Here is a 23833-nt window from a genome sequence, read left to right on the forward strand (position 1 = left end):
TACAATCGGTCTACATAAACTATTTACGCTATCCTCAAGGACAAGATGAAGGAGAGACATGTTTCAAAGGGAGGGACAAAAGTATCTAAACAACAGTTTCATATTCAGGATGATGATGAAAGATTGCTCCTGATATGGATAAATGAAAAGAAATTGCAAGGAGACTGTTGTTTGTGAGAAGATAAGAATGATTTTCATCGTCCTCATTAAGATGATGGCAGGATCATCAGTGGTTGAACCTGATAGTGGTTTGGGAAGTTTGAGAGAAGAACCAGCATACCACAGAATTGCAAGGCACGAGGAAGCAGCCAGCTCTGACACAAAGGCAGCAGAGAGCTTCATCAGCAACTTCAGATGCTCATAGATTCCGAGGGAGATTTTTAATTGTGAGGAGACAGGTCTGTTTTGGTAAAACGCCGAAGTGTACCTTTATAACAGCGGAGGAGAATTCATTTCCCAGTCACAAGCCAATGGAAAACTGTCTCATGCTGCTGTTATGTGCCAATGCAGCAGTTATTTGATAATTAAACTGCTGCTAGTTTTCGACTGAGAAACTCGGTGAACCTTCAAGAAGTGTTAAGTCGAGAAGAGCAGGTTAAATGTGATGTGGAGTTTCAACAAGAAGTCATGGGTGACACATGATGTTTTTTGTGATTGGTTCAATGAAGTGTTTGGTTCTTTGGTGAAAAACTATTTGCTTGAGATGAATCTGCCCCTCCATGCCTCACTTGTTTTGGACAATGCTCCTGCCCATTCTCCAGGCTACAAGACCACCTCCTTGAAGAATTTCAATTCATCAAGACCCAATTTCTGCCTCCCAGCACAACTCTGTTACTCCAACCTATGGGCCTGCAGGTTGTTTCTAACTAAAAGAAGTTCTACACTGAAGCACTCTTTGAGCGTTGCTTTGAGTTGACTGAAGCCACCAATCTCTCTCTCTCTCTCTCGGAGAATTTTGCAAATATCACGTCAACATCGTTGCCTGTGTCAAGATGATTGAAAAGGCATGGGAATGGGTTACCTAGGGAACTCTCACATCTGCTGAGACCAAGCTTTGGCTAGAGTATGTTGTCGATTTTGACTTTTAGGCTTGTGACTCAGTACCTATGGGAGCCTGAAGTCAATAAGATTGTGTCTTTAGCCAAGAGCATAGGACTAGAAGTGGACAATAATGACAGCAATAAGCTTGTGGAAGATCACAGCCAATAAATAACCACTGAAGAGCTTATGAAGTTTGTGTGTTTCACAGCTAGAAGTTGAGGTGGAGGTGGCAAGAGCAAAGCGGCAATCTTGCGCTGCAATAAAAGCATGGGAATTGGTTGCATCATACATTGAAAATCATCACCCCTATAAAGCAGTGGTTATGCGCGCTACAAATTTGACAATAATGCTGTGTCGCATTTTCGCCATCTGTTGAGGCATCGGCAGGAACAAAAAAACTACAGTTAGCTTCCTAGTAAAAAAGAAATATTTACATATCATGAATAATAAAGTACATAATTGTCCTTGAATAAATGGTGTGAATAAGATGGAACTTACAGTACTTTTACTGCATGGAACGCATTATTGTATTTTACATTAATTTATATGTGATAAAGGGTTTCGGGTAATGAGTGTGTTGCACTAATACTAAGATTCTGGAACGAATTAAGCTTGCTATGTGAGGTTGCGCTGTATACTGATTTTAACATTTGTAAATGTGCGTTACCGGTTACTAAATTCCATGTATGTTGTAATCAATTATTTTATTGAAGAGCTAGATCGTACACATTTTGGTAATATTTTTATACATTGACTCCACCTTGCAGTGATAATTTTTGGCAATCTTCTTGAACCAGATGAATATTTGGTAGATAATAAACTGAGTGATGTAATGGCTTCTTCAGTTTGTAGGACGTATATTTTATTTAATTGTACCAGTGATATTTCACTGATACCCTTCATGTTTTTCTCTTGTAGAGCCATTGAGAATGATGTAAGGCTGAAAAGCAGAAGACAGTATAAAATTAAGACGGTGGTCGACACTAATATTTTTAGTACAGTAAAAATGGAGATAAAGCATTTAAGTATTTTGGTGCTGCAACTATTTACTGTCATGAAATTCGTTTTAGTAATATTGTTTTAACTTTTCTGGGAGTGTAAGAAACAGTTAATTAGACCCCTAAGGGTCTGACGATTGTTTCGAGAGTTCATGTGTAGTGCCCAGGAGGCCCAAGCTATTGCAGATAATTTTTCCATCCTGGGCTGCGTTTCCTCCCCCATGCTCTTCCTCCTCCCCCATGCTCTTCCTCCTCCCCCATGCTCTTCCTCCTCCCCCATGCTCTTCCTCCTCCCCCATGCTCTTCCTCCTCCCCCATGCTCCTCCTCCTCCCCCATGCTCCTCCTCCTCCCCCATGCTCCTGCTCCTCCTCCTCCCCCATGCTCCTGCTCCTCCTCCTCCCCCGTGCTCCTCCTCCTCCTCCTCCTCCTCCTCCTCCTCCTCCCCCGTGCTCCTCCTCCTCCTCCTCCTCCCCCGTGCTCCTCCTCCTCCTCCCCCGTGCTCCTCCTCCTCCTCCCCCGTGCTCCTCCTCCTCCTCCCCCGTGCTCCTCCTCCTCCTCCCCCGTGCTCCTCCTCCTCCTCCCCCGTGCTCCTCCTCCTCCTCCCCCGTGCTCCTCCTCCTCCTCCTCCCCGTGCTCCTCCTCCTCCTCCTCCTCCTCCCCGTGCTCCTCCTCCTCCTCCTCCTCCTCCCCGTGCTCCTCCTCCTCCTCCTCCTCCTCCTCCTCCTCCCCGTGCTCCTCCTCCTCCTCCTCCCCGTGCCCCTCCTCCTCCTCCTCCTCCTCCTCCTCCTCCTCCTCCTCCCCGTGTTCCTCCTCTTTCTCCTCCTCCTCCCCGTACTGTGCCCCTCCTCCTCCTCCTCCTCCTCCTCCTCCTCCTCCTCCTCCCCGTGTTCCTCCTCTTTCTCCTCCTCCTCCCCGTACTGTGCCCCTCCTCCTCCTTCCCCCCCCCCCTCCTCCTCCCCCCCACCGGGCCCCTCCTCCCACCGTGCCCCTCCTCCTCCGCTCCATTCTTGTTTTCACTTTGGGGTTTGACCTCCACAACCAATTTTTTTTTTCTGTAGTGCAAGCCATTTGGGGAATAACTACCTCCCTAGCGTCACTGGCTCGGAGTGAAACTCTTACCCCACAAATTGGTCTGTAGTAAGACACATGGCGAAACATTCACCGCAACAAAGCTGCTACTTTTTGTTCAAATTATCGAAGAGAAGTTTGGCGAAGTGGAGTGTCTTAGTAAGATGTGGTTAGGTTCCCTGTTGATCAAAGCTTCGTCTGCTGCTCTTCTTGCTTTTGATTGTCTTGGCAATGTCCTAGTATCTGTTCCTGACGTGAAGCCATGTGTCCGAAGCCATATGTCCCGCCACCCTTGACGTGCTTTTGGTGCTTGCATTTCAGGCATATCTCCCCAATGTATGGCAGACCGTCTGTGTGCTGACTGGACACCCTCTCCATGAGTGGGCCCATGTGTTCCACCACCTGTTCTTGTAAATTGTCACGACTGTCACTCTCCACACTCACCAAATTGCCCAGCTTACAAAAAAAAAAAAGAGATAACAAAGAGTATATGTCGCTGGATCGTGTCAGTTACATTGAGACTTGTCAAAAATTTGACCGACTCCACCCTGTGTGGATGACTTCTCCGTTTGCCTCTGTTGTGTCCTTTCCCCCTTTTCCTCAAATTGGTCTCATCCCGCTCTCCTCTCCCCCTCCCCAGTGGTTCCCATGCTCTCTCCAGTGGTTACTGCTCTCTTTCACAGGCCGAAGAAGTGTCCCCCCTTCTTTGGTGTTGGCCAAGAGCACCCTTAACTCATTGGCGGGTTCCTGCTTAGTTACCATGGGGCCCCAATCTGTGCAGCATCTTTCCTCTGCTACACTGTGTATCTGTCCTCTTGTTACTCTTTTTTCCCCTCCCTTGGGGAACATGTCTGGGATGTTTTTGGGAATGTGTTCCACATTTTCGGTAGCTGACATGAGAACAGTCCCAACACTGATATTCATTCTTTTTCTTCTTTCCTTGTTCCCTTTCTACTAACCTTCCTCCGCTATGGTGTTTGAAGTTCCTCTTGATCTTCTTCCTCTCAAAGGCCGGCCCACATGTCTGATGCGTGACGGGTGACTGGGTAACACACAATTCCCAGCCCCGGCTCAACAAGTATGCTGCATTAAATCCCATTATTGTTCAGATAGGTGTTGATGCAATTGACCTGTGAAATCGTGCTCTTGCTCATGAAATGGCACTTTGCTTTTGCACACGGCTTCTGATTCTCAAGCACGGCAACTGCTTGCAGCTTCACTCCTCCACGGCTATCCTGTTCATGTCAGGGTGCATTGAATGCTGCATTCTTCCTGTGGTGTTACTTACAGTGGGCTGCTCAATAGTCTGACTGAGGCAGAAGTCCGGATGTACCTCTCTGACCGTGTCATTGCAAGTCCGTTGGGTGATGAAAAAGGTAAATGCATCCTTAGTGCCCACACGCACTCTATATCTTACTTTTGATAGAGTGGTGCTTCCACCAAAGGTCAAAACAGGCTATGAAGTTATCACACACGAATGTTCTGTCAACACTTAGCCAAATTTGTAACCTGTGGTAGAGGTTCTCGTAAGGGCGATTGTGTTCCGCCTCCTCCCTACTGTACCAATTGCAACGGTGACCATGCAACCTCCTCCTGAGATTGTCCCATGAATCTCGATGAGTGGGCTATCCAGGAGATCCAGGTGAAAGAAAAATTGCCTTACCCGGTCGCTTGCAAATTGTTGGCTTGTCAGAAATCTTGTGTTCAATGATCTGGCACGTGCAGGACTCATCTTCATGAAGGACATGGCCCCACAGGCATGCTACCTCAAATTTTGTACCATGGTTGTAAAATTGCCCATTGTCACGGTAGCATCCCTGTCTCATCCTCCAGCTCTGCAACAAGCCACCAAACCTTCACCTCACAGGGCGAAGTCACCTGTTACACAGCCGGCAAGCCAGAAAGGACAGAAGGAATGCTCTCGCAAGGACTTCTTACAATCCCCAGCCAACAAACATCTGAGTCGTCTTCTGCCAACCAGAAAGGCTCAAAAATATCAAACAAATGTAAATGGTCTTCTTCTTTGGCGACTCGGAGATCCCCTTCAATGGTGTCACTGCATGATATCCTCATCTGACTCACCTCTGTGTTGCTGGTGTGCACCACCACACTCGGCAGCTTCGAGGTAACACCCCTTCATTTTTCAGACCTTCCTTATGCTCATAATGATTCTCCTCCAATGGAACATTCACGACCATAGATCCAAGAGTGAGGACTTACAGCTGCTTTTGAAATAGAAGCAAACAAACTTGCATCCTCACGACCACCTTGAGCTCTCACATTTCTTTACAGTTCGCTTTGACCCCCCCCCTCCCCGAAGGATGGCATTCCATCTTGTGGGGGAGTCATGCTGCTCATCTGGGATGATGTTCATAGTCAAGCAGTCTGACTATCCCTGTCCAAGCTCTTGCAGTCAGTCTGCATTTTCCTTCCTCATTTCTCCTTTTCAGTTTGTACTGTTTACATCCCTCAGTCATTTGGTGTCACCAGGGCAGACTTCCTCCAGCTTATTGGGCAACTCCCTAACCCATTTCTGCTGCTTGGTGACTTCAGTGTGCACCATCCTCCATAAGGCTATCCCAGAATCTGGCTGACGCCAGTCAACTTAATGTCGTCTGCCTTAACACAGGAGCACCCAAGTTCCTTTCACAGTCCTCGCTCACGTATTCCCATTTGGACCTCTCCTCCTACACTGTCCAGCTTGTCCATCGTCTTGAGTGGTCTGCTGGTGACCATTTCCCATGTTCTATCCGGTGACCATTTCCCATGTGCTATCCGTTTGCTGACTCCTACCCTACCCTACCCTACCCTACCTTACCTATGTGCACACAAATGGCTGCTTTCCAAGGCTGGCTGGAGGCCTTACTCCTCCCTGGCAGCCTTCAACAAACCACATGACCCTCGTTGTGATGACCAGGTAGAATATCGTACAAACATTATCCTTACCACCACAGAAAGTTCCATTCCTCCCACTTCCTCCTTACCGCGCCGTGTCCAGTTCCCTTGATAGACAGAGGCGTGCAGCGATGCAATTTGCATGTGGAGACACTCCGCATTTTTCAACAGTTATTGTACAATGGTAAACTGCGTTCTTTATAAATAAATGCGTGCACAGTGTCATCGCGTTATTCGGGATAGCAGTGAAGCTAGCTGGATTTCCTTAACTATTTAACAGGTCCATTCCCACTTTGTCTGGGCCACCTCCTAATAGCTTTCTGGGACCAAGGTCTGTACCCCAATTTCTGGCCTTGACCGTAGCAGATAATTTCTTAGTGGACCCTATTGCTGTCTCCAACACTTTGAACCACTATTTTGCATAGATTTCGAGCTCCACTCTGTATCACCCTGCCTTCCTCCATTGGAAAGGAGTGGAGAGGGCTCAGGCAATACCCATCTCTTCTCAGAGAAGCAAGTGCTACAATGCTGCCTTTGTTATCTCAATGCTCCGCCCCAATGCCCAATGATGATTGCATTAAGATGTTGCAGAACCTTTCTCTTGCAGGCAAACACTTGCTTCTTCATACATACAATCGCATCTGAGCAGAGGGTACGTTTTCCAGATGCTGGCGTGAAGACGCTGTCATACCTGTACCTAAGCCCGTTAAGAAAAAACACCTTCCTTCTAGCTATCACCCCATTTCTCTCACCAGCTGTGTTTACAAGGTGATGGAACATATGATTCATGCCTGTCTGGTATGATGGCTCAAGTCTCATAATTTACTAACTACTACACACTGTGTATTTCGAGCATGCCATTCTGCAGGTGAGCATCTTGTCACTTTGTCAACCTGTGTTATCAATGGTTTTCTGCAGAAATACTAGACTATGGCTGTGTTTTTCAATGTGGAAAAATGCTATGACTCCTGCTTCTGGATTGGTATCCTCTTTTTCTTTGTACATGTGGGGGTTCTGTGACTACATGCCCTAGACAAGATTTTCCAAGGTATGTGTGGGATCTGCTGTGTTGGACACATTTATCCAGGAAAATGGCGTGCCTGAAGCTTCCATCCCTACTGTCGTCGTCCTCTTCGCTATTATCCCTGTTATGGCCTGTCTCCAGCCGAGCATCTCCGGCTCCATTTTCATTGATGATTTTGCCATGTATTGCGGTTCGCCACGGACTTGGGTCTCGAGCATTGTCTCCATCCTCTTTACTCATGGAGCATTGACAATGGCTTTTGCTTTTCCACTGAAAAAACCAAATTTCTGGCAGCACAACTGGTTCTTTCCACCATATTTACATCTTGGGCCTGTTGCTCTTACGTTAGTTTAAACTAAAAAATTTCTGGGGCTTATGCTCGATAGAAAACTTTCTGGTACTCCACATGTCTTACCTGGCCGCTGGCTTCCTCGATGTTCTAAGTGTCCTCAGCAGTAGTTCACGAGGAGCAGATCGGACCACCCTCCTCCATTTGTACAGGCCCCATGTCCGTTTGAAACTAGATTATGGGTGTTCTGTTTATGCATTTGCACGTCTGTCCTTTTTACACCGTCTCAGTAGCATCCACCATCGTGGCATCCGTTTGGCCACAGGCATCTTTTACACTAGCCTGGTTGAGAGTCTGTCTGCAGGAGCTGCCCATCGAACACTTGTCATACTGCCGTATTTTTCTGGTATTGGTTTCCGGAGTATTTACTGCGGAGCTCTTCGCCCTGTATCAGTCCATGCAGTGCATCTGAATACACAGGCTTTTCAGTTACATCATCTGCTCCGACACTGTGTGCCCTTCAGAGCCTTTGTGTGCTGCAGGAAATGAGGCTGTACGACAAAGGCAATTTAATTTTTAGTTCTGGATCACCGTTTCTCTATGGCATATTTTATGGACCTTTCTCAGAGTCCCTGTTCTGTCGATTGGGCTTAATGTTGTAGTTGCTTTTAACTCCTTTTCTGTCTTCCTGTTCTATGGTTCTGACATGGGTGCGTATGATCCTAGTTGTTTTTGTGCCACAAAACAAAACAAAACAAAACAAACAAACATACATTCTTCCCCCTACACCTCTCAGGCTGAAGGCCTGATACAACAATTTGGCCACGATACACAATTTTTGCACCCCAAGGTCACCCGCTCTGTTTGTTCTGTATCTTGCAGAAACCAGCTCTCCCTCTGGGCCCTGCCCCCCTCAGTCTGTGAAAGAGAACAAAAAGAAACTTAAGTCCCAGGACAAGTTTGTGGTGGTATAACTGACGCATTGAGGCAAAGTTGATTTAGTGGAAACCATTTTGTTCTGTGTGGATTGTCACAGCCTTCCCAGCTGTCTCCAAAAATTCAGCTTATATTTCTGTTTCATTCGACTTGGGTAATTTGTAGGTAAGTCATCAAATGATTGTGTTGACTGTAAGCGAACAATATGAGGCAGTTCAGTGCTGTGTGTCTCATGATAGTGAAGTTACATCAACTGAGCAGCCAACTTCACATGGTGACTACCCTGCTCGCCGTAAAGTGACAAGGCACATGTGACCTATTAGCAAATGATCTGTCAAACTTGTTGACAGGCAGAATAACATACGCAAGCCATGTTGTTTATTTTGTAATTGGAGATACAGTGCCTTCTACTGAGCTGTACTGAGAATGCAGGTTTACTTCTATTGCTTGTACTAAGTGACTATACAAAGTGGTTTCCCATAGTCAAAAGAATACATATGGGTGATGCAAAACTGTTTTTAGCTGTCCAGTTTCCAAATCCCTACCTGGAAAAAGGCAATGTTATGATAGCAGCATATGCTTTTAGTGCAAGTAAATGTAATGAATGATTCATTATATCTAGTTCCCGACAGAACCTATTTACAGTAATTGGTGTGTCCAAAAAATAATTTTAAGTTTCCCTGTGATTCATGCATATCCAAGCAAGTGTGAATCCTTTATATTTGGGGGAAATAAAAATGAAAATTAAACAATGTGTCTCATAGTTTGACTGTTACGATATATTGTATGTGATGTGTTGCACAGGATTAGCAGGACCTGCTTCCACTCCATCCTCACAAGATGAAGATTCAATGCCCGCAACTATTGAGGATTTTCTGGATGAGCAAGTGCCGTCTCCCATAACTGAGAGGCGCATGCGGAAGCGCAGAATGATGGGTTCTCCACAGCAGCAGCCTATAAGGGTAATTTACAATGCATGTTACGCACCTAATCATTAGTATTTATACTGTGATTCCATTGTACTGAGTGAAGTAGTGCAATGGTTAGCACACTGGACTTGCATTCAGGACGCTGACGTTTCAAACCCAAGCCCGGCCGTCCAGATTTAAGTTTTCCGTGATTTCCCCAAATCGCTCCAGGCAAATGCTTGGACAATTCCTTTGAAAGGACACGGGCAATTTCCTTCCCCATTCTTGACACAGTTAAGAGTTTATGCTCTGTCTCTAATGACTTCAATGACAATGAGACGTTGAACTCAATTTTACTTCTTCCCTATTTGCTCTCTCTCTCTCTCTCTCTCTCTCTCTCTCTCTCTCTCTCTCTCTCGCACCCTTCCTTCCTTCCTTCCTTCCTCCTTGGGTATAGAGCTACTGTGTTTACTGTTACCCCTAATGTTATGCCTTACTCTGCAGCAGTGGTCATTAAAATACAGTACACATTTAACAACATTGTCTGACCATTGTTGTATAAGGGGGCATTGAAAAAAGAAACGAGCTGAGTCTGGAATGTGCAAACAGGTTACAGGAGGGTAATATCCTGGTGTGTGTAATGAGGTGTGGTTCCAACCAGAGCGTGGAAGTTCACAGCCCGTTGCTAGAGGCCACAGGTGCATGTCACATGATACAAAGCTAGCTGCAGCATGCATCAATCATCCAAGGCTGCCAGTTGCATTGCAAACAGTGACACGGAGACGTCAAAAGAAGAGCAAGGAGGTGGTGTTCATTTTTTGACAGATGAAGGGGTAGGAGGATCGGACATTCATAGACTAATGTCACAAGTGTACTGCAAGCACTGCATGTCCCTTGCAAGGGTCAAGTCGTAGCACAAGCGCTTCAGGGAAGGACGGTTGTTAGCTGATGACACATGGTCTAGAGCACCACACTGATCACCAATGACTGGTGGATGCACTCATTATCCAGGACTGCCAAGTGACAGTGAAAGCCACAAACACCATGGTTGTATTGAGGGTCGGAAGTGCTCACACCATCATGAAGGAACGACTAACATGCATGAAGTGTGTGCCCAATGGATGCCCCCACAGTCTTCAACCACACCAGGAAGCATGTCGAATTGCTCACTGTCTTGCTCATCTGCAGCACTATGCTCGGGAAGGGACTGCCACTGCATGACGGAGGGTACCCTGTACAACTAGTCATTCCCTTTTCTGTCACACTTGCATTTAGAGCAAGGGAAAAACTGCTGTGTATTTGCCTCTGTATGAGCTCTAATTTCTTGTATTTTATCTTCTTGGTCCCTACGTGGAATGTGTGTTGGTGGCAGTAGGTTCATCCTACAGTCAGCTTTAAATGTCAGTTATCTAAAATTTTATCAGTAGTGTACTTTGAAATGAATGACTTCTTTCGTCCAGGGGCCGGCCGCGGTGGCCGAGCAGTTCTAGGTGCTTCGGTCCGGAACCGCACGACTGCTACGGTCGCAGGTTTGAATCCTGCCTCGGGCATGGATGTGTGTGACGTCCTTAGGTTAGTTAGGTTTAAGTAGCTCTGAGTCTAGGGGACTGATGACCTCAGATGTTAAGTCCCAAAGTGCTCAGAGCCATTTGAAACATTTTTTTCCTCCAGGTATTCCCACTTATGCTCCCAAAGCATGTCCATTAACACATACATGCTGATCGAACCTACTGATAACAAATCTAGCAGTTTGCCTCTGAAATGCTTCAGTGTCTTCTTTCAATCCGACCTGGTGTGGATCCCAGCAATTCAGCAATATTAAAGAACAGGTCGCACTACCGTCCTAGATGCGGTATCCTTTACAGATGAATCACACTTTCCTAAAATTCTCTCAGTAAACCAAAGTCAGCCTTCCAGACCACAGTCCTCACATGCTCATTCCATTTCATATCGCTTTGCAACATTATGCCCAGATATTTAAATGACGTGATTGTGTCAAGCAGACCACTACTAATGCTCTATCCAAACATTGTGTGTTCGTTTTTCCTACTCATCCGCATTAAATTGCATTTTTCTACATTAAGAGCCAGCTGCCTTTGACCACACCAACTAAAAATTTTGTCTAGGTCATCTTGTGTCAACCTACAGTTGCTTATCTTAGACACCTTCCTGTACACCACAGCAGCATCAGCGAACAGCCACAGATTGCTGCCCACCCTGTCTGCCAGATTATTTAAGTATATAGAAAATTAGCAATGGCCCTATCACACTTTCCTCGGGCATTCCTGTCTCCTGTGAACACTCACCGTTGAGGACAACAAGAAAGACCACAAAGGAGATCCAATTTCAGTACCTATTCTACAAGAAAAAGCTTTATTTTTTTAGAAATGAGTTAAAGGGAGGTGAGGATAATTCTACTGCAATTCAGGATGATTGGATTGGTGGAAGAACTGATATGCCATAAAGCAGCTTGAAATTCTTGGTGAAACTTTTCTATGGATTTTCTGACTATTACACAATTTTGAGAGCAATTAGGAAAAATTATACGAGGTAAAAATCTGCCTCCTGATCAACTGCATAAATGTGATGAAACCAGGCTAAATTATAAAATGCTCTGGGCTACAAAAACATGTAAAGAGAGATCAGTAGTTCTTGCTGCATTGAATGCAAGCGGAGACCATAAACTGAAGCTGTGATAATATGGGAGTCTGCTGAGTCTAGAGCTTCAAGAAATACCGCTGCTTCGTCACTGCCTATTACATATGTACACCTACTTGGATAGACACAAATAAGTGGTTTTTGAAGATTCTGTTAAAGAGACCCAAAGATACCTAAAGAAAGTTCTCGCCTTCCGAAGCAGCCTGAACACTTGACAGTGTTGGTTCACAACTTCATGAGGAAGAATGATAATGGGACAGTATTTGCTTATTTTTATCTCTGAATGTGAAGAGTTTAATACAGTCTGTCGATTTACGGTACTTGAAAAAACTGCATTGTCGTCATTCGGATCAGATGCTTCCGCAAACAAAAGTTGAAGGGACAATCAGCAAGTACCTGGGGGGAGAAAAAAATTACGATAAAAGGTGTAGTTTGTTGGATAGCTGATGCATGGTCTGAAATAAAGGCGGACACACTAAAGTCTTGGAACCAGATTTTACAGAATGAAATGGATACCTTCAGCACAGACGAAGATGACCTGTTGTTGGCAGGACTGATGAAAAAGCTTGCTGGATGTGAAAAAGTGAATGCGAGTGATGTTTCAGAATGGATGAACAGTGATTAACAGTTAGAAGTGGCCAATACTTGCAGTTGTTAAAATGGTTAGTGAACCCACTGAAGACAGTGACAATGTGGAATTGCCTGAAGAAACTACCATTGACCACTCACACCGAATGTTTGGCAGCGCTAGATGTGGCATTGCTTTATATCGAGCAGCAAGCGGAAGCTACTCCAACTGACACCATGCTTTCTAGAAGATGGCGCGTCATTGCTGCTAAAAAAAAAAAAAACGGAGGTTCTATTTTAAAATGGCTATAAACAACGTCTTTAAAATGTAACTTGTATTTTTGCAACTTGGAAATGTGTGCACATACAATTTCATGAAACATACGTATATACTATATTGTTCTTTTTTTTTTAAATCATTATTGTGCTCGTTAAACATTTGCTCATTATTTACCCATTTTGAAGTTTATCAATTTATTTGTGCAATATCTCTCTTCCTTGTCATCAAGACTTCAGATAGGGCCTTCCCCAGGTATTACTAAGCAATTGCAGAACATAATAGATGTTACATTTAAGTACTGGTGGAATATGGCTGCATTTTTAATGCACCTCCACCTTGTCATCTTTTTAGAGCCTTGTATGCTCGCTTTGCAAAAGAAAATGGTTTTTAGGTGGTCTAGAACGTAGTCTTTGTAATGAAAACAGTGTAAAAGAATTTATGGACAACACTTTTTTGTAAATACGGGACAAAAACAGCCATTTTTGGTGTTTTTTTAATGATGAAAATCACCACCTTTGCCTATAATATCCATTGGAAAGTAATAGGAAAATGTAATTTTATAAGCCCTTGTATTGGTAAGTTATTAGTGCAAAATTTTAGGATTATCCCACAATTACTTCCGGAGATAAACGGGGTATATATGCCCCAACAGAACTGTATAATCTGGAAAGAACCTGGAAATTTTTTAGAATTCCAGGAATTTTTCATTGTTTTGGTTTTGAGTTAAGTTTTTGTAATTTTGACTGATCTAAGAAAAAATTTCACTTAAGCCTGCTACTGTAGGATAATACTGCAGCAATAAACGAGAGAATAAAACCAAAACACAGTTTTAGCTGCAAAGAAAATGTAGCGTTTACAGCAACAAGACAGTGTGCCTACAAGTGTCTGCTGATAGCAAAATGTGCCAATGGCTTCAAAAACACTTAGTAACAAAAAACTGCTTTTGGTGAGTGTGGCATCACAACTGTTTACTTTTATAACAGATGACAGGAAAATATTGCGAATGGGGGTTGAGAAGCATTACTTTCAAAGTAAATTTCCTACCATGCAGAGTATGACTTCAGTTAAAAAGTGCATGTGCCATGAATTTATTAAATAACGGATTATTTGGTTGGGAAAAGTTAAAAAGGACACAACAGGAGGTTGCCTGCCATCCTGGTTATTTTCAACCTTCTGTAAGATATCCCTTTCTTCTTCCCATGGAAAGAACTGTTAGGTTTGAAAATAAGGATAGTGTAAGTACATTTATAGGTGTCTGTCGGCAGTACTGACATTTCCCTTAGTGAAAGTAAGCACTGGTTAGCAATTCTCTTTCATGATCTTGCAGTTTTCTTGAGTGAATTTCCCTTTTAACCCTTGCAGTACCAAGGAGGGGTACATTGTTTTGTATCCACCTTTCATAAACATTGTAATTTAATAGTGCATTTTATAATTTAAAATTTTGAGAAAAATATTAATGTTTTTAATGAATTCTTCTACCAGATTCTACAGTTATTTTATGTTTCTCCACTCAAAGATAATCTGAAGATTTAAGTATAATGGAAGCAATCATAAAGTGTCAATCCTCCCCCATAGTAGATGTGACTTTGGACAACAAATGTCTTATTCCATAAGTAATAGCACTGCAGAAATATAGAGCACCTGGACATCAAATTTCTCAATGCAGATGGCAATGTTGGTCTCAACGTTCCCTTTCTCTTCAGTTTCTGGTTGTTTGTTTGTTCTTTCTTATTCAGTGGAATTTTGTCCAGTGTTGAGATACAACTGTGATTGAAAATGTACTGATGTTCTCTTACTGAGAGAGAAATAGTACAGATTTTAGAAGAGTCTACAGATTCTGAAATCGAATTTGATGATAGATGATGTGAATTTGACGATACTGATGAAGTGGTGATTGAAGCTGGAGAGGAATCTCTTGTGTGCGGGGATATGGACAGTGGTGGACTATAGACCGACTCTGAAGATGATCTCTGGCAACCTGGTGGAACTGATCATGACCAAGATGTTGAGGTTAGTGATAAATCCATTACAATCACGGGAAAAGTTCATACATCGAAACCATGTCGCATTATACTGTGGGTAGCTCAAAACGTGGTGAAAGAGTGGGAAATAAGGACAGGTAATATGACAAGTTTGCTGCAATATGAGAAGTATTTGATAAGACGAATGAATTACTGCCAAGATATTTTGCTGGGATGCACTCTTGTTACTGAAGAAATGTCATTGTTCCATGGTAGGTGCCCCCTTAACCCTTCAGCTGCTACATACGAGCTACTTAAATTTCATGCTGAGTGGGACTTCTTTACTGCTGTACTGCTTGCCAAATGCTAATGCTTGTGCTGATAGGTGATGATCTGAATGCTGTGAAATGCTTTCCACTGATTTTAATAAACCTATTAGCAAGATCCTATTTTAATAAACCTATTAGCAAGATCCTCCCCATGAACCATGGACCTTGCCGTTGGTGGGGAGGCTTGCGTGCCTCAGCGATACAGATAGCCGTACCATAGGTACAACCACAATGGAGGGGTATCTGTTGAGAGGCCAGACAAACGTGTGGTTCCTGAAGAGGGGCAGCAGCCTTTTCAGTAGTTGCAAGGGCAACAGTCTGGATGATTGACTGATCTGGCCTTGTAACAATAACCAAAACGGCCTTGCTGTGCTGGTACTGCGAACGGCTGAAAGCAAGGGGAAACTACGGCCGTAATTTTTCCCGAGGGCATGCAGCTTTACTGTATGATTAAATGATGATGGCGTCCTCTTGGGTAAAATATTCCGGAGGTAAAATAGTCCCCCATTCGGATCTCCGGGCGGGGACTACTCAAGAGGATGTCGTTATCAGGAGAAAGAAAACTGGCGTTCTACAGATCGGAGCGTGGAATGTCAGATCCCTTAATCGGGCAGGTAGGTTAGAAAATTTAAAAAGGGAAATGGATAGGTTAAAGTTAGATATAGTGGGAATTAGTGAAGTTCGGTGGCAGGAGGAACAAGACTTCTGGTCAGGTGACTACAGGGTTATAAACACGAAGTCAAATAGGGGTAATGCAGGAGTAGGTTTAATAATGAATAGGAAAATAGGAATGCGGGTAAGCTACTACAAACAGCATAGTGAACGCATTATTGTGGCCAAGATAGATACGAAGCCCACACCTACTACAGTAGTACAAGTTTATATGCCAACTAGCTCTGCAGATGACGAAGAAATTGAAGAAATGTATGATGAAATAAAAGAAATTATTTAGATAGGGAAGGGAGACAAAAATTTAATAGTCATGGGTGACTGGAATTCGAGTGTAGGAAAAGGGAGAGAAGGAAACGTAGTAGGTGAATATGGATTGGGGCTAAGAAATCAGAGAGGAAGCCGCCTGGTAGAATTTTGCACAGAGCACAACTTGATCATAGCTAACACTTGGTTTAAGAATCATGATAGAAGGTTTTATATATGGAAGAACCCTGGAGATACTAAAAGGTATCAGATAGATTATATAATGGCGAGACAGAGATTTAGGAACCTGGTTTTAAATTGTAAGACATTTCCAGGGGCAGATGTGGACTCTGACCACAATCTATTGGTTATGACCCGTAGATTAAAACTGAAAAAACTGCAAAAAGGTGGGAATTTAAGGGGATGGGACCTGGATAAACTGAAAGAACCAGAGGTTGTAGAGAGTTTCAGGGAGAGCATAAGGGAACAATTGACAGGAATGGGGGAAAGAAATACAGTAGAAGAATGGGTAGCTTTGAGGGATGAAGTAGTGAAGGCAGCAGAGGATCAAGTAGGTAAAAAGACGACGGCTAGTAGAAATCCTTGGGTAACAGAAGAAATATTGAATTTAATTGATGAAAGGAGAAAATATAAAAATGCAGTAAATGAAGCAGGCAAAAAGGAATACAAACGTCTCAAAAATGAGATCGACAGGAAGTGCAAAATGGCTAAGCAGGGATGGCTAGAGGACAAATGTAAGGATGTAGAGGCTTATCTCACTAGGGGTAAGATAGATACTGCCTACAGGAAAATTAAAGAGACCTTTGGAGATAAGAGAACTACTTGTATGAACATCAAGAGCTCAGATGGAAACCCAGTTCTAAGCAAAGAAGGGAAAGCAGAAAGGTGGAAGGAGTATATAGAGGGTCTATACAAGGGCGATGCACTTGAGGACAATATTATGGAAATGGAAGAGGATGTAGATGAAGATGAAATGGGAGATACGATACTGCGTGAAGAGTTTGACAGAGCACTGAAAGACCTGAGTCGAAACAAGGCCCCCGGAGTAGACAACATTCCATTGGAACTACTGACGGCCTTGGGAGAGCCAGCCCTGACAAAACTCTACCATCTGGTGAGCAAGATGTATGAAACAGGCGAAATACCCTCAGACTTCAAGAAGAATATAATAATTCCAATCCCAAAGAAAGCAGGTGTTGACAGATGTGAAAATTACCGAACAATCAGCTTAATAAGCCACAGCTGCAAAGTACTAACACGAATTCTTTACAGAGGAATGGAAAAACTAGTAGAAGCCGACCTCGGGGAAGATCAGTTTGGATTCCGTAGAAATACTGGAACACGTGAGGCAATACTGACCTTACGACTTATCTTAGAAGAAAGATTAAGGAAAGGCAAACCTACGTTTCTAGCATTTGTAGACTTAGAGAAAGCTTTTGACAACGTTGACTGGAATACTCTTTCAAATTCTAAAGGTGGCAGGGGTAAAATACAGGGAGCGAAAGGCTATAATTTGTACAGAAACCAGATGGCAGTTATAAGAGTCGAGGGACATGAAAGGGAAGCAGTGGTTGGGAAGGGAGTAAGACAGGGTTGTAGCCTCTCCCCGATGTTATTCAATCTGTATATTGAGCAAGCATTAAAGGAAACAAAAGAAAAATTTGGAGTAGATATTAAAATCCATGGAGAAGAAGTAAAAACTTTGAGGTTCGCCGATGACATTGTAATTCTGTCAGAGACAGCAAAGGACTTGGAAGAGCAGTTGAACGGAATGGATGGTGTCTTGAAGGGAGGATATAAGATGAATATCAACAAAAGCAAAACGGGGATAATGGAATGTAGTCGAATTAAGTCGGGTGATGCTGAGGGAATTAGACTAGGAAATGAGACACTTAAAGTAGTAAAGGAGTTTTGCTATTTGGGGAGCAAAATAACTGATGATGGTCGAAGTAGAGAGGATATAAAATGTAGACTGGCAATGGCAAGGAAAGCGTTTCTGAAGAAGAGAAATTTGTTAACATCGAGTATAGAGTGTCAGGAAGTAATTTCTGAAAGTATTTGTATGGAGTGTAGCCATGTATGGATGTGAAACATGGACGATAAATAGTTTGGACAAGAAGAGAATAGAAGCTTTTGAAATGTGGTGCTACAGAAGAATGCTGAAGATTAGATGGGTAGATCACGTAACTAATGAGGAAGTATTGAATAGGATTGGGAAGAAGAGAGGTTTGTGGCACAACTTGACCAGAAGAAGGGATCGGTTGGTAGGACATGTTCTGAGGCATCAAGGGATCACCAATTTAGTATTGGAGGGCAGCGTGGAGGGTAAAAATCGTAGGGGGAGACCAAGAGATGAATACACCAAGTAGATTCAGAAGGATGTAGGTTGCAGTAGGTACTGGGAGATGAAGCAGCTTGCACATGATAGAGTAGTATGGAGAGCTGCATCAAACCAGTCTCAGGACTGAAGACCACAACAACAACAACAACAACAACAACATTAGCAAGATTTGCAAAATCAAAATTTTCAGCTGTCTTGATGTGTGTGCTTGAACAAGGACTGGGTTCTTTTCGCTGTTCGTCATAATTACTGTGCTGCATCAAGTAAAGTAAAACATTGCACTCTATTTTAAAGAATTTGCGGAAGTAAAATCACATTGCATAAACTTCGTATATGGTTGATTTTATCTCGCACTTTGCAATATATGAAATGTAAATAAGGTCTCGAAATTTTATTTAAAATTGTGTGCACAACGATATCTCGTTTTGTTCTCGAGTTACTGATTTTTATATCTGACAGGCGGTTTTGCATGACATGCCCATTTCTGCCCCTGTGAATTGAGAATTGTGTGGTCATACCAGTAAACAGTTCAAGATACTGAAATTCGGTTCCCCCCCCCCAAAGCACACAATGCACATATGTTGTATGATAAGCACTCTGAGTTCTGGAACTTCCTTGTCTGCAGTAGTGAGAGCTTGGTGGTTCAGAAAGCATACAGATGTCAATACCTCTATAGGGAAAAAAAAGTGGCACTTGTAGACACATGTCCATAGCATCTGTGGAATGGCAGAGCAGGATGTGTATACACGTCCACAGCAGTGAAAGCATTCATACGTATTCATGAAGGAAAAATCTGGGAGGTATGGAATACTTAGATATATGCTCACCAGGTATGTTATCAGCATGGGTCATATGCAGGGAAGAAAAATGATGGCACGGAACAATTCAGATGCAGCTGTGGTGAAATGCCTGGTTGTTTCTTCACGTACTTCAGGGAGCAATGTCACCACAGACAGATATTACACTTCAATTGACTTGGCCAAAGATCTATCAAGAAATCAGAAGCTAACTCTCTTTGGAACATTACAAGCTGATACGAAACATACGCATCAAGAACTGAAGCCTATCTCAAGAATAGAACTATATTCTAGTAAATTTGCATTTAATGATTCTAGTGTGGGACATTTCCAATCACGGTTGTTTCTTATATCCCCTGTGAAGAACCCAAAAGAAGCTTCTGTTGCTATCATCTCAACATTCACATTGCAATTGACAATAAGAAGAAGACAGTCCTGAATTTGTATTATAATGAGACGAAGGACTGCATTGACGCAGTCAGTCAAATGATGAGGCAGTATTATATAAGAGGGCTACAAGAAGGTGGCCACTGCATTATTTTCTTTACCCTTGTGAACATAGCAGTGGCATATTGTTGTACATTACTTCTACTCAACTTCCTGGATTGGAGTAAGGAAAAACCTAATAGACAATGGCTTTTCCTTCAAGAACTAAGACAACAACTCGTGAAACCACACTTTGAAGAAAAGGCAACAATGCTGTAGGACTGCAAAAGTTTGTGATGTCAGCCATGGATGCTCAGATGGAAAATCAAGTGGAACTTCGGCACAAAGGAAGCTCATCGAGTTAAAGCCGGTCATTTGTGTACAAGTGAAAGCAAGTCAAAAAGAAAAAACTACAACAAAGTGATAAAGCAGCTATGTGTAACAGTTGTAAACACAGCAAGAAGTGTTAGACTGCATTTCCCAGGTGTCAAGTATATTCCGGAAAAAAAGGTTGATAATTTCTCTCAGAAAGTGTTATGTGAACTATTTCTCTATTACCTAAAATATTTGTAATGCTTTTGAATCATAGTAAACTGTTCTTCAGTACTTCTATAATGACTTTCACTATAAATTTAGAGGTGATACTGCTCAAGATAATAAGACTAAAGAAAGTTAAATGATTAAATAAATGAAAAGTACCAAATGTGTGTTCAAGAAAGTGACTCTAAAGAATGTGTCATGAAAGTCAAAACAATTAAAGAAATTTGTATTTTTAAATCTTTTGTTGTAGGCATAAAGTACACCCACCCCCTCCCCCAGTAGTATACATTATTGAAAATACATTATTGCAAGGGTTAATGCAATTGGTAACATTTGTAAAGAAAACACATTATTCTAGATAGCTCGTGGCTGGAACCAAGATTATAATTAAATTTACTCTCCTATGTTACAGCCACAGCACATTCAGCAGCAGCAGCACCATCATCAGCAGCAGCAACAGCACCAGCAGTTACAACAGCAGCAGCAGCAGCAGCAGCAGCATCAACAGCAGCATCAACATCAGCCACGCCATCAGCAGCTACAGAGCCATTCTCAGCCACATCCACAACCCCAGCCCCAACGACATGTCTCTCTCCCATCCTCCACCTCATCTGTAGGACAATCATCCATGGGAAGAGTTCCAAGACAGCAGCAGCCTCAGCAGCTCCCATCTCGCAACCCTCCTAACTCTCTACCATCCACCTCAGGTTACCGGCACGAACAGCCAATGTCTGAAGCTGCCCCTCCACGAAAGCAACGGAGATCTGAACCACTACCAGTGAGTTTGTTGCTTTAGAGGAAATATTAAATTCCACTTGTTATTCATGTCTAATGCTGAAACTAGTGTGTTCCATTCTGTATCTTCAACTGATTGTTACTATTTCTCTTCTTTAGGAAGTGAAAATTGAGCCAATTGATATTGACTTGAGTAATGATTCGATGGATGAAGAATTTGTTGAAAAAGTAAGTAACAGTTGTTTGCAATGTAATTTGTCACGCACATGTAGCCCTAAACTGTTGCTTGATAATAAAAAGGAACCACAGTTGTAGTAAGCTGTTACCTGGGATAGATTGTTGGCATATTTTTTATATGTGGCATGTATAAGTAACTGAAATTCCAGAATGGAAATACTTACTCAATACATATGTAGTAAACTGTGCACACTTCACTAGACAGGCAGGAAGAAAGGGGAAGGGGAGATTGTGATCCTAGAGGGAAGTGTAAATGTAAGAACAAGAAAGAAAAGATGAATCCAGGAAGGAGTAGGTAATGATTAGGAGGTGAGTGTGGGGAAGACAAATTGCTCTCATTTTGGCATAATTGTGGTTTCTTTATGGTAACAAAACTTAAAATTAGTCGGAAAGGAAAAAGGAGATAACTGAAATAAGGAAATGCTGTGTGCAGACAGCGTTTTCCATTTTTTTTTCTATCCATCTACTTCATTTTTGCGTGAGCTTTACTATGCCGTACCCCTCCCCTTCCGTCTCTCCCTTCCCTTTAACCTATCTTGTTTGAACAGAAATGTTGATTCTAGTCTAAGACTTGCAAATATTGCACTTAATGTATGCACTGGCAAGACTGTAGAATTGCACAGGATTGGTTTTTCCAAATCAGTCAAATAATACTGTTTAATAGTTAGTATTACTTACTGTGAATAGCTGCATAGATAAACAATATTTCTTTTATAGAAATTTACACCACCTACTGAAGCCAAAGATGATGGTGGAGGAGCAGAGACAGTGACTGAACCTGTGACTGAGCAGAAACCTGGTAAGATGAAGTGGAGTGTGTCTTTAATTACTGTCAATGACACTCTTATATCCATGGTTTATCTTCTCTTCACTAAGGTTTTATCTCCTCTCAACTCTTCGGTACCTCATGAAGTAAAAACAATTTGTTCTTACTTTTTTCAGATATTGAGACGGAAAATTTTAGTGCAACTGAACTATCGAATGTGCAAGAAATGCAAGACTATCCTTTCGAGCCAGGGAGCAACAGCTGTGGAGCTAAATCTGAGAACATTGCAGAAGCCACAAGTGATTCTCCATTTGGCAGTAGTCCAGGAGGAGATGATGTCAATTCTCGTGATGCACCGGGTGAAGATTAGGCCTGCTGCGTCGTCCTGACAGTTCCTAATGCTCCACTGAATCGTGATATTGTTATGTGACTTGAGTTTTTTCCTTTTAACTCAGAAAGACTGTGAAGGTGGAAAACATAGTTTTGACAGGTACATTTTTTAATAATTGATGTGTAAGAAAGTACGCACAGAGATGGGTATAGTGCAGAAGTTCTGGGGCCATCCATAAAAATAATCTGGTCTCTGAACTATGTGAAATGAGGTAGCATTTTATACTTCTGATTATATTTATTTAAACCATGTACTGGATTGATTTGATAGTCTGTGACTACACAGAAACAGTACATATTTCATTCATTTAAGACTCATATTCAACTTGTGTTCTCATTGTGACGTATTGGTAAATTACACAAATTAAAATCTGATGTTCAAGATCTGATGTTCATAATTAGTCACATTTAACACCTTGAAAACTGAATGTAATGCTGATGTATTCTGGTTTATAGTAACTGTGAATTACAGAGCTATTAAGAAAGGTTATTTTTTTGTATCGGCAGGTTAGCTATAATTGATGATTTATATTTTGCACAAGGTTAGATACATTGGATACAAAATGTTTTACAGGCTTGCTTCTAGCAATATTTCATTCTGTCCTTGCCCAAAAGTGATGACACCAGTGGTTTAGGCACACAGTGGCAATACATTCATTAGCAAAGTCTTGTGAAATGTTGTCAACAGAACTGTCTTCTAGTGAGCCTAAATGTCTTCAAATATGTTGAATCACTTGCCTTGATTGTTTAAAAAGTGTTGTCAGATGATGGCAGTATGGTGTAGCCATATTTTGTGGTGCCTTGCATCAAACATCATTATTTAAATGAAGTTTGGTGCTCAACGTATGTGTGTTTCATGCTGTGTAGGATTCTATGCTACAACTGGTTACCTGTAAGGATGTAAATTTGTAATATTCATTTGAATGTTCCTATTCTTGAAATTTTGGGCAGAATGTTACATAAAAGTGGGAAAGAAGTGATTCTGTAATCTTCCTGTACAGAAAAAGCAGCTTATTACTTGTGTATGCTGGTTAATTTTCTTTCCTGTAACTCGTCATCCATTACATTGCAGCAATCTGGAGGTATGTTTTTCTCACCCCCCACTTTCAAAACTAGGATGTAGGAACCCGAAATAAATATTGCAGTATTGGATTGCACACAATTTGCCATAGTAGTTGGATTGTGTCATGAAGAACAATATGATATGTTATATATGTTGTCTATATTAAAAATTTCTTTTTTCTAAACATCCATTATTTGTAAGGCAGTTTATTGTGTTAAAAATGATGTACCCAAAGAATACCTTGTTCATCAGACTGATCAGTATGCATTGTCCAAAGTACACATTTTCCCCTCCATATTATTAGTTATAAGTGTGTAGTTGTTACATTTGAGTTTGATGTTTTTGTAGAAATAATGAAAAATAAAATCTGAACATGATGCAACTGTGTTTCCACATCAGGAGGAGATCAAAATCCATATTAACCTTTTTAGAACGATCATTATTTTAGGACAACTTAAATGTAAATATTGAAAAGAATGGATACAATATTTAGACGAGAAGTAGGAGAATAAAACAGATAAGTGAAGTTTGATAGTTTAGTTGAGAGAAGTCCTTCCATTTCTTCATTTGAAATTTCTGAGGAAATCTGATTAGAAAGTGAAGTCATGCAGTAATATGTGTGTGTGCGTGTGCGAGAGAGAGAGAGA

At 42.1% G+C, this 23833-nt stretch overlaps 1 protein-coding gene across 20 annotated transcripts in view; it reads left to right on the plus strand.

Annotated features, from left to right (window-relative positions):
• Nucleotides 1–23563, plus strand: part of LOC126100822 (protein bric-a-brac 1-like) — a 485405-nt gene extending 461842 nt beyond the window's left edge. For all 20 annotated transcript variants that reach the window (XM_049911458.1, XM_049911462.1, XM_049911456.1 and 17 more), the window contains 5 exons: nt 9057–9214; nt 20408–20773; nt 20890–20958; nt 21685–21766; nt 21910–23563. In XM_049911458.1, coding sequence (XP_049767415.1) covers nt 9057–9214; nt 20408–20773; nt 20890–20958; nt 21685–21766; nt 21910–22103 — 869 coding nt within the window. In that variant the 3' untranslated portion in view covers nt 22104–23563. The remainder of the gene's footprint in view (nt 1–9056; nt 9215–20407; nt 20774–20889; nt 20959–21684; nt 21767–21909) is intronic.
• The last annotated feature ends 270 nt before the right edge of the window (nt 23564–23833 follow it).

This window comes from Schistocerca cancellata, chromosome 9, assembly GCF_023864275.1.
Source record: "Schistocerca cancellata isolate TAMUIC-IGC-003103 chromosome 9, iqSchCanc2.1, whole genome shotgun sequence".
NCBI classification, from domain to species: Eukaryota; Metazoa; Arthropoda; class Insecta; order Orthoptera; family Acrididae; genus Schistocerca; species Schistocerca cancellata.